An 11,147-nucleotide genomic window follows, 5' to 3' on the forward strand; every position below is an offset into this window, starting at 1 on the left:
CCATGTCAAAGAGGTTTTCTTGCTGCAACACCATTGAGTGCAGAGATGCATGTTTTCTATGTGCTTGTATTCTATCCAGGAGACTGTCTCCCCACTCTACCATCTTATAATCTTAGGCCATGTGTAGATGAAATGAGAGGTATGTGTGCAGGACACTTTAAAGCAGGCTAAATGCTTTTGCACTGCTTTAACAGTGTAGGTGTTTGTGTGCCTCAGCGGCGTATTGCTCATTAATTTCACCTGTGGTGGGAAATTCTGCGGCATAATGTGCCTTAAATGACTTGGGGTGCGGCAAACTAAAACTCCTTCTCAGAACAGGCAAAGCCTCAGAAAAAGCAGGGAAGTCTTAGTAATGGAAGCTTGCCACTCAGTACAATAGCCAGAGAGGTGAGTTATAGCCAAAGGCTAAATGATTTTTTAAATAAAAAAATCCCCTTTTCCCAAAATGATGCAGCTTAAATGTAACAAATGCTTTAGCAGAAGGCCTTGGTGAAAGGCCTGTGGTTCTGTTGCTGGACCAGATGGTCAACTCAATTGCTATCACCCTGGATACAGTAGTGATATAGTACAACTCTCTGCTGTCCTACCTGTCCAAAGTAAGGGAGCCCTCTTTTGTAGTAGCGATCCATGTTCTCAAACCGCACACTGCCCAGCACCTGGGTTATGGGAACGTAGGCAGAGTCTGAGATTTGCACACCTGTGAGACAGACCCGAGGTGAAGATGAGGCATAATTAGTCTTGAATTTAACTTGCCTTGAATCCAGTCAAATTACCCAGCCAAGTATTTCCCTTGGAGATGAACCTATGTATATTAAATGGATCTTTTCTAGCAAATGAACCTTGGGCTGGGCAGCCAGAAATTCAACTCATGGAGCACCAAACTGCAGAATGCTCTTGCAAAATCCTCTTCCCCAGCCATGCCCCATCCTCCTTCCTGAGTGGCTGGGAAGCTTTACCTGTTCCTTTCTCTGTGACAGTTGCTTTCACATCCAGGCTCATCCAGTATCCAGAACGACTGAGCTCAAAGATCTTGGAGCTGAAGACCTGAGAGAGGCAGCCATCCTTGTTCAGCTGAAGAGCAAGGAAACAGAGTTGGAATTAAGGGGGAGAGGGGGGCGGAGGAAAAAAAAAGAAAAAACAGTTCTTATTGTGGTTAGGAGAATGTAATGAATTTGCCAAACAATAGCATGATGGCTTTGTCTGGTGACCAGATATGACATCAGTGTTCCTGTGTAATAACCCACAGTATACAACATACATATGGCTTAGCTACTAGGTCTCTTCTTCTAGATAAAGGTCCTTCCTTACACCTTGGGCTCACATCTACTGTTGACTCCCTGGGGTAGTGCCTCATGCCTGGAAGTTTGTGACTTAGAAAGCCTGGCACACAGGCTTTGCATCAAGCTCTGGTCTGTCTTAACCCTGGAGGGCAGCAATGGAGGGTGTGGGAAGAATACTGCCTTTGGGTGGGATTCAGAAAGCAGTTATTTTAGCTGCTTCTGAGGGGGAAGTATCTCATGGCCCTGTGCAAGGAGTTGAAGATAACTCAGGGCATATCTACATGGTGACAGCACTGTGCCACCTTGGGGACTACCACCCCCTACCCACCCTGCTTCCACTGGTATACCCCAAACCCAGAGAGGCTGCTTGGGGGTTGTCCTTCTGAATCTGCTCGCAAGATCTAGGGCCCACACTGCTGCCGCAATGTAGGCATGACTCTGATCTCCTAGCCAGCATCCCCTCTCCCTATAAAACAGGTTATAATACCCTGGGTTGCATGAGAATTACAGATGAATGTATAATGATTGAACATTCAATACACCTTCCCTCTTCTTCCCTAATATTAATACAATGTAGGATAATATTTGACCCACAGTACTTCTGTCTAGACTGTGGCTACTCATTATGATGACTGGAAGCCTACACACACAAGGACACTTCAGATTAGATAAATATTCAACCAGTAGATATGTAGACCAACTCCCCTACAATCCTAAATAATACAGGGAAGAAAGTTGTATTAGGCCCATGCATTCTATATCAGGAATATTCTTGGCACCTGAAAGAATCCAACACTATCACAAATCACTTCAAAAAAAGTTGTGGATCAAAACTGGTTAAAGTACCATTAGTGTTCATTTGTCAAGACAGGGTAGAGAAGGCTAGCAATTGCAGCAGTAGCCATATGCAGGCTTATTATTAAGACTGGGTATTTGACTGGACAAATAAAGTTCAGCCAACTGACCGGTCAGATATCAGTCAAAAATTGTGAAAAATTGCCAATAGGTCCAAATAATACACAGAAAAAGCACAAATTTTTCATTAAGAAATGTGTAAAAAACAATTAAAAAAATCGTATTTCTGCCAAGAAAACTATAAGAAAATGTAGGGTTTTTTTGTAAACTTGCTATAAGCTTTGACCAGTTAAAAACATTCTGTCAATTAGCTAGTCAATTGGCAATATTTGACTGGTTAATTGCCTGGCTTGCCAACCCTAATTATTATTAATGTTATTAACATATAATGATACTACTACTACTATTAATGTACCTGTCTTTCTTATGGTATTTCCATCAGCAAAAAACACTTAAAAGGAGGTCAGTGTCATTTTCCCATGTTACAACTGAGGAAACTGAGGTACAAAGAAGCAAAGTGACTTGCATAAAATTGCAGCACAACCAACGGCAGAACTTAAAATTGAACCCAATTTTCTTGAGTGCCAGGTCACCACTCTGTTCATTAGAAAAAAAGTAAATGGGGGAGTGGAAGGAAGAAAGAAGAAATCATAGTGAAAAGGAAGAGAGACTTGAAGGTAGGAGTGTGCCAGTCTCTTTTGTATCACCACTGTTTATCATACTTGTTTGGTTACAGCCTGACAGATTGGGTCCTTCTTGCATGCCCCGTACAAATTGAAATTCCGGCATACACTGAGCTGGATGGTTCCCTCAACAGGCTGGCCATAGGTGTACCTAGCAGACGAGGAAACACAGCAATAGAATATTACTATGAGAGTAGTAAAGCATTCAAACAGGCTACACAGAGGAACTATGGAAACTCCATCCTTGGAAGTTTTCAGCAGCTGGTTAGATAAACACTTGGCTGGGATGGTTTTAGTCAGGGATGAATCTGCCGTGAGCAGAGGGCTGGACTACATGACCTTGTGAAGTCCCTTCCAGCCTTGCTTTCCTATGATTTTCTGATCCCAATACAAACTCAAGAGGCCACTCTTAGATAATGTATCAGGCATACAGCTAAGAAGTGCATGGGGCCAGGAAAGCCAGAGACTGGAGTAATTTCATAGGCTTTCTCTCCTGAATCCTAAAGAAAGGTCAGTTACTTGCAAATTGCAACTGTGAGGATTTTCATGCCAGCATGTGCAACTCCTGCTGCATGCCTGCAAATGTGGCAGCTGAGTTTATTTCCTGAGGCCTTGATTGCCCAAACCTCCTAATAAAATATCCTGTTATCTCCTCAGCCAGGACAGTCTGTTTCCCAGAAGGGGCCTGAAAACATCAGTTTCTTGTTGTTTTGCACCCCTCTCTGCACACAGGTGCCTTCCTTTCCCCTTTGCTCTCTTTCCTTTCTCCTTCTCTGCCTGTTCTTTTTTCATCTATTTTCCTCCTTCCAAATGTATTGATTGAACACTTTCTTTGCCTCACCCATTCTCTCTCATAGTGCCAACCGTTCTCCTTTCTCTGCAGCTCCATAGTAGCAGTAGTCCATTCACATTTCCCCACATACCAGAGGTTGTGCTAGAGGCAGTAGGACTATTGTAGGCTGCAGCCATGTTCATGGAAGCTACTTCCATCCCATCATGGACTATTAAGAGTGGGGAGGACAAGCAAGTGGTTATCAAAGAGCACATGGATCTAGGTCCATAATCTTCCCCTGTTTGCACTGATCCTGTCCTTTGACCCCCTAAATGCTGGTTTAAAGATACTTGCTTCTCTCTTCATCAGTTCATTAACTCCTCAGTCTATTCTAAACCTCCTACACTTCTCATCTCTTTTCCTGGAGATACTGGACATGTATACTAGAGCTGTGCAAAATTTCAGCAGCCATTTCATTTTGGAGGGGTTTTCGCCCATTTTGGTGCCTGAAACACTGAATCTGAAACTAAATGGAAGGCTCCGAAACTAAACAAAACCATCCAAAATGTTTTGGGAGATGTTTTGGATGTTTCAGAGTCGGGCTTGCACGAAACAGAAACTACGAAGAAGGAAGGGGAAGAGGAGTGGGAGGACTGCTCTCATATCTCATATACAGATGGATCACAAGCAGGTCCAGCGAGGTGATCCTTCCCATCTATGCAGTGCTAGTCAGGCCGCAGTTGGAATACTGCATCCGGTTCTGGGCACCGCACTTCAAGAGGGATGTGGCTAACCTTGAAAGGGTCCAGAGGAGGGCCTCTAGCATGATCAGGGGGCAGCAGGCCAGGCCCTGTGAAGATAGACTAAAGGGCCTGAATCTATTCAGCCTCCACAAGAGGACACTGAGAGGGGATCTGGTGGCCATCAATAAACTCACTGGAGGGGAACAGCAGAAAATAGGTGAGGCTCTGTTCCCCAAGGCACCACCTGGGATAACAAGGAATAACAGCCACAAATTGATTGAGAGCAGGTTCAGGCTGGATATCAGGAGGCATTACTTTATGGTTAGGGCTGCCATGCTCTGGAATGGGCTCCCAAGGGAGATGGTGCTCTCCCCTAACTTGGGGGTCTTCAAGAGGAGGTTGGACAGATATCTGGCTGGGGTATTATGATCCCAGCACTCATTCCTGCCCAGGGCAGGGGGGTGGACTTGATGATCTGTTCAGGTCCCCTCCGACCCTAGAAACTATGGAACTATTGACTGTGTAGCTGGCCAGTGTCTGCGATCTGTCCCTAGGTCCCTTCCAATTCCAGTGCTCTGGGGGAGGGATGGCAGCCTGCTGTCATATCATGCGCAGATCCAAGGGCCCAAGCCCCCCGGGAGGAATCTGGCACAGCCCAACAGCCCTCCCAGGGGGTGCGGGCCCCCAGATCTGCGTGTGGGATGACAGCAGGTTGTCGCTGCCAGCTGGGGACAGCACCAGCACCCGAGTCTGCTCAGTGCACTCCGCACCAAGCACAGCCGGGGGAGTCATGGGAGAAGCCGCCATTGCTGCCCTGCCCAGCCCCAACCCCTGCCTAGCCCAGCCATCCAGGTCTTAAAAAAAAAAAAAAAAAGCCCCACACTCACCGGGTGTAGCAGGGGCTGTGGGGCCATGTGGCAGAGCCTCCTGCACAGGCCCCGCTCCCCAATCTCCACCCCTGTGCTGAGCCCCATCCCTGATGGCACCTCCCCACTCAGCCTGACCATGCTGGCATTTAAAAAAAGAAAAAAAAAGAGAAGCCCCACACTCACCAGATTCAGTAGTGGCAATCAGGGCCTCTGAGGGCTCATGGCAGAGCCCCCATGCAGTGCGGGGCAGTGGGGATCACCCCCCTACCTGGCACCCACATGGAAGATGCCCCATGGTGTGGGTGCAGTGTGGCTCAGCAGGGTGCTGTGTGCTGTCTGGGAGCTGGGGCCGCTGGGACTGAGTGCTGCCCGGCTCCAGCCCACTACTGGACCACCCCAAATCCCAGACAGTGCACAGCGCTCTGCTGAGCCGCGCTGTACCTGCGCCATGGGGCAGCTGCCGCACAGGTGCCAGGTGGGGAGGGGAGATCCCCGCTGCCCCCTACTGCCCTGTGCTGCATGGGGGGGGTGCTCTACCACAAGCCTTCAGAGGCCCTGATCACCACTGCTGGAGCCGGTGAGTATGGGGCTTTTTTTTTTTAAGTGCCAGGATGCTAGGGCTGGGCGGGGGATGATGGTGGGCAGGGAAGCCATGGGGGCTTCTCCTGTGGCTTTTCCCACCCAGGGAGAGGCAGGCACAGCCAGACAAGCTGTGGGAGAATCTGCAGCTGCCCAGCTGTCCTTGCCTCTCCCCGGCTGATCCGAATCTTCAAAACAGCATTGAAACTCCAAAACAGATTTGGCCGAATTGAAATGGAGCAGTGATCTAAAACATCAAAATGAAATGTCCTCTGAAATGGCCAAATCCGAAATTGAAATGAGACACAGCCGTTTCACACAGCTCTAACGTATACATGTGCAATGTTACTGTAGCATTTTGCTGTGGTGACATAGCGTCACATGTTGATATGCCTAAAGGAAAAGTAACCATGGAGTTGTCCAGACCTGAGGACCTTCCACGCTGGAGTGCATGGACATTTATTACATATATTTTGTAATGGAGGAGGTAGGAAGATCACAACTGTGGGGCAAGAGGGGAAGTTGGCCTGGTGCTAGAACTACTCCCTGGGCAGTAAGGTTCAGGGGGTGGAAAGTTTGTCCACAAAGAACAGAAGGGGAGGGGAGAGGACACTGCATCCTGGGATGCTGCAGAACTGCAACAGATGGGCAGCTAATCTGTGGGCAGTGGCCACACATTAGTTTTAGGTGTTAATGAACTGCAAAACTAGTTTCAGATGTTAATATGTGGACAATCCAGGGGTTAAGAGCTTCAGGAGCTGCCTAAAATTAATGTGTAACAAGGCTCTAACTTAGATCAGTTTCACCAGACCTGAATTAACTGAACTTCTATACAGTTCCCACTGCAGCCCTGAGGCTCAGAAAGCCCAGCGGTTGGCTCCAGCCCCTGGGCTGTGCTTTTCTTATGACCTCCTACCACTGGCACTGGGGCATTTTTAGCTCCCCAGCCACTTGCCTCACCCACAGACAGACAACCCCTGCCCACCCTGCCAAGTCTGCTAAACTTTCTGATCCTGCAAGCCGCTCCCAGTGCTGGTTTTACCAGCATTTACTGCTGCCAGAATTCAAGGAAGTTGGGGTGGGGGGGAGGGAAGGGGTGAAATAAAGGTTGGTTGCCTGGTGGGGGCTTTTTCATCTAAAAATAGCCTCTTGTCCGGGGGGATGAGAGATCTCCCTCATCCCACCAAGCCCCTGCATGGAGACGCCAGCCCCCACCAATCCACCCCCCCACCCTGACCTACTTCCACCAAGTTCCTTGGGGTGGTGAATACCAGTAAAACAGGCCCTGGGAGCATTTTGTAGGATTGGGGGCAGTTTGGTAGTATCAGGCAGGTCCAGGTGGAGTGGGGTCCTAGCAGGGTTTGGGGGGATTGGAGAGCCTCTCTGTTCCCACTCCCCCACCTGATCCCCCAACTCTCCTCCCCCATGTACTCTGCTAGCCCCTCAATCATGCCAAAACCTTCTGGATCCCACCCTCTCCTCGATCCCTCCAACTCACCCACAGACCCCACTTGCCTCCACAATCCCTGAAATTCCCCAGTGGATCCCACTAGCCTTCCCCCCGACTATCCCTCCAAGGCTCCCTGCGAGCCTTCCATCCTGACTTATCTTAGATCTGGTGGCCATTTTTAACTTGATCTAACTTTCCCCTAACCTCCCTCAATGTCTGTACATACCCACTGAAGTCAACAGCCATGCTCCCAGCCCCAAATCCATTCCACTTATTATGCTCCTAATGGTGGTCCTATTCCACCCTGTTTTAGCCCCTGAAAAATCCATCAGTGTATCTATTTCTGTAACAGGCCATCATCTCAGTCATAAGAAGCAACAGAGAAGACAAACACCCACCCACCCACGTGTTTTGTTACCTGTTTTTCAGGGACTTGAGCAGGGTGGAATAGGATCACATTTAGGTGCCAACATCCACTTAGACACCTAAGAGACAGAGAAGGATCTGTTCCCCCTATCCCCCAGTGACTAGTGGTGCTATAATTTACCTCCTTGTGAGAGTATAACTCAGTCCCTTCACAAGGGACTGAGGGCAGCCGGGCTCACTCAGAGCACAGAGGCTCAGCCAAGGGACTCACAGCCCCAGGATTTCAGAGCCCCAGCTGGCTGTGAGACTCTGAGCTGAAAATTCTCCTATGGCTCCTATGTGGTAAGGGTATGGCAGTGGTACAGGCCATTAAGTAATGTTATGGGAAAATATTAGATAGATAACAAATAACTCCTTCAAGATAGATCAAATGAAAAGGAGCACCAAAAATTAGAAACCTCTACTGCACATTACTTGTGCACAAGCTCTCCTTCTCCTCCCCTATTTTACCCTCTTCTTCCCCTTCATAGCCAGTCTACTTTCCTTTCTCTCTGAGGGATTCTTGTCCAGCCAACATCTCCTGATTACTTTATATCTAATACTTACATGCCACAAACCTTCACTGTGAAATCTGGATTAATGACCGAGATGGTTTTTGGTGCATTGATTTTAAGTTCAAACTTCGGTAAGACTGGGATGGGAAGAGAAAAAACAAAAATAAAGGTAACGATATGCAAAGACATTAGATACCTGTGTATCTGAAGCCATACAAGTGAGAGCAACTATTGTTTAGTTACTATGAACATGCAGCAGGCTGGAACTAGAGTACTCTGAACTAGGGTGTGGAAAGGGACCAGGGAAATAGCTTGACATATGGGAATCCTAATGATTAAAATTTCCCTTAGCTGTCTCAGCAAACTTGTAGAGAAATGGGTTTAATTCATTCTGAGATGCTATTCAAGGAAGGAAAAACCCTACAATGGGAATGGTATTGACACTCCTCACAGCGCCAAGGCCTGGACAAACTAGTGGGTGCTGCTGAAAGAATTGGCTTATTAGTGGTGCCAATCTCTGACCTTTTGAATTGACCTGTGTATAGGAAGCTTTTCAGAGCCCATACCTCAAGTTGTATTTTCCCTTGTCCCTTTTTACCATGTTTCTTCTCCCTCATTCCAAATGTCACATTGACTAAAGGTCTGGATTTTGATTTGGAAGTGACAGTACAAAACAGACCCCAGCAACAGAGCCCATCTCCTACCTTCAGGAGGGGGCGGAAGACAAGGGTGCATCTACACAGCAGTGACTCTGGTATAGATCTGAGCTATCTGAGTTAGCTTTAAAATAGGTAACTCAGGTACCAGCAACAGGTTATCTGTGGACACAAGGAACTTACCAGAGGCTAATTTACCTTGCTTCTGCAGTGTGGTTTGCAGGCCATTTTGAGCTATGCATTGCTGTGGCTACATGATTTCTGGCACTTTGCACTAGCTAGCTGGGTATCTTGAGTGAATAGCACATCTAGACCTTGGGCATGAGATGAGCTTGCACATGAGTTTAGGTTTCTCTTCTCTTTTGGGGATAAGGTAGAGGCTTAGTCCACTCCTGTGGGGCAAGGAAATCCAAATACATAGCTGACACTGGATAGCATCCCTGGCCCCTCTCCCTATACTGGCTGGGATACTTGAGGAGTCTGTGCATCTGACAAGTGGGGTCTGTCTCCAGCCACATCTTGCAAGAATGCACCAGGCCCTTACCATACTCCTTCACAGTGAATGTGTGTTGGATTTTATCTCCTGATCTCTTCTCCACAGTGATCTGGTAGTCCCCCAGGATCGGCTCCTTGATGAGCTGGAACATGAGCTGGACAATAGCTGTCTGAGATGTCACATCCAACCACTGGAAGATCCGATTTCCCTGTGGGTCCTGAGGACGGAGGGGACAGGGATACAAACACTGTCATGGTGGATTTCTTTTGTTAGAGGGCTGGGACTAGGAAGCCGATGTTTCTCAGAGTGGGCCCCACTTTGTGAGCAGATGCTGGGCTCTATATTTTGCCACTTAGCTAAGGCAACTAGAATCAAAGGAGCCAAGGAGAGGAGTTGTTTTCATTTCTAGATTTCACACAAATGGAAGTACTCATATTTGAAGCTTCTAGCCCCTCCCTCTCCTGATCTTGTGGTACTTTACATTTCACCTCTCTCCTATCTCTACCGTGGTGGGTGCTATAGGAAGGTGCAACCACTCATGACAGGCAGGTAAACCCTGAATTATTCTGCCTTGCTCTTTACTGCACAGTCTTCTCATTTCTCATTCTTACATAGAAAAGGGATGTTAAGGGGAAAAGATCTCCCCCCTCAACTTCATCCCTCCCTTCCAAACTACCTTCCTCCTCTTTCTGAGAGTCCCTGTCTACGGTCTTAGTTTTCTCCAGCTGTGAAGAGAGGGGAGGAGGCCGTGTGGGTGAGGGGCAGTCCGCAGCTCCCCCACCCCAATCACAGATTACAGTCTGGCCTGCTTAAATTGAGAAACTTTTTGGACATTTCCTGGCACTCTGCAGATCATTAGTCAGGAACAATGCACTGTTGAAATTTCACTGTACGCACAAAGCAATGGCTACACTCTACTGGACAAAGTGAAATCCTGCAGGCGTGCTACTTGGAGGAGGAGTGGGGCTTTTTTGCTGTTTACAAAAAAACCCACAACATGTCATATAACTGCAAGGAGCAAAGAACTGCAATGTACAAAAGCCTCTAACAATTGCATCAATTATCTAGAACTGTTCACTTCATTGCTGAATAACAAGAAAGATTTCTACACCTCCCTGCTTGCCATCTGACACCACCAGGGAAGGAATCCACTCCAGCCTGATCTGAACAAAAAAAGAGCAACTCACAAAGACACTCTCAGGGACCCAGAGGGACAGAGTTTAATCTTCAGCTTCCTCGGTGCAAAAATGAAGTTTATTTCCTACCTATGGGGACTTTTACCATCTTTAATTTTCCTTGAGCCCGACGAAGGACATGTAAGCCTGAAACCTTGCAGAATTTTTTTTTTTTTTTGTGATTTCTTAATTGGTCTAATAAAAGGTATTGTCTCTGAATCAAGAGTTCTAGATTTTTGCATTTCTAGAATTGTTCACAGATTTGAAGCTGGGCAATGTTATGCAAAATGTAAACTAAAGCAAGTCAAATAATTTACGGGAAGGAGGGGAAATAATTATACGCATATGGACAGGATAACTTTAATTGCATTTACATGCTGGTAAAGCTGGGATAGTTCCACTGAATTCCATGAGTTATTTTATATTTCTCCCAGTAAAACTGAAGGCAAATTTGGTCAGGTAAGTATATGTACACACAGACTCACACGCAGGCACATGCATACATACAAAATTTGGCTAGCTAAGCGTGCAGACATGCGAATACTTATTCTCTCCCTTTCCTCCCCCCATATACACTTTTTCTGGATTTTACCTTTATACATAAACAGTTTTAAAGACAGTGTCTTACCTGAATGGTGATCAAAGGATACTGAAAAAGAGACAGTAGGG

The 11,147-nt window shown here is 47.0% G+C and overlaps 1 protein-coding gene across 1 annotated transcript in view; it reads right to left on the bottom strand.

Annotated features, from left to right (window-relative positions):
- Positions 1-11,147, bottom strand: part of LOC102388541 (ovostatin-like) — a 50,544-nt gene that overhangs the window by 34,284 nt on the left and 5,113 nt on the right. Inside the window, exons 5-10 of the mRNA XM_025214443.1 lie at positions 11,107-11,127; positions 9,352-9,520; positions 8,204-8,288; positions 2,858-2,969; positions 957-1,071; positions 588-697 (exon numbers count right to left, since the gene is read on the bottom strand). Of these exons, the coding sequence (XP_025070228.1) occupies positions 588-697; positions 957-1,071; positions 2,858-2,969; positions 8,204-8,288; positions 9,352-9,520; positions 11,107-11,127 (612 nt within the window). The remainder of the gene's footprint in view (positions 1-587; positions 698-956; positions 1,072-2,857; positions 2,970-8,203; positions 8,289-9,351; positions 9,521-11,106; positions 11,128-11,147) is intronic.

The sequence above is a fragment of the Alligator sinensis genome, unplaced genomic scaffold, assembly GCF_000455745.1.
Source record: "Alligator sinensis unplaced genomic scaffold, ASM45574v1 scaffold317_1, whole genome shotgun sequence".
In the NCBI taxonomy this organism is placed as follows: Eukaryota; Metazoa; Chordata; order Crocodylia; family Alligatoridae; genus Alligator; species Alligator sinensis.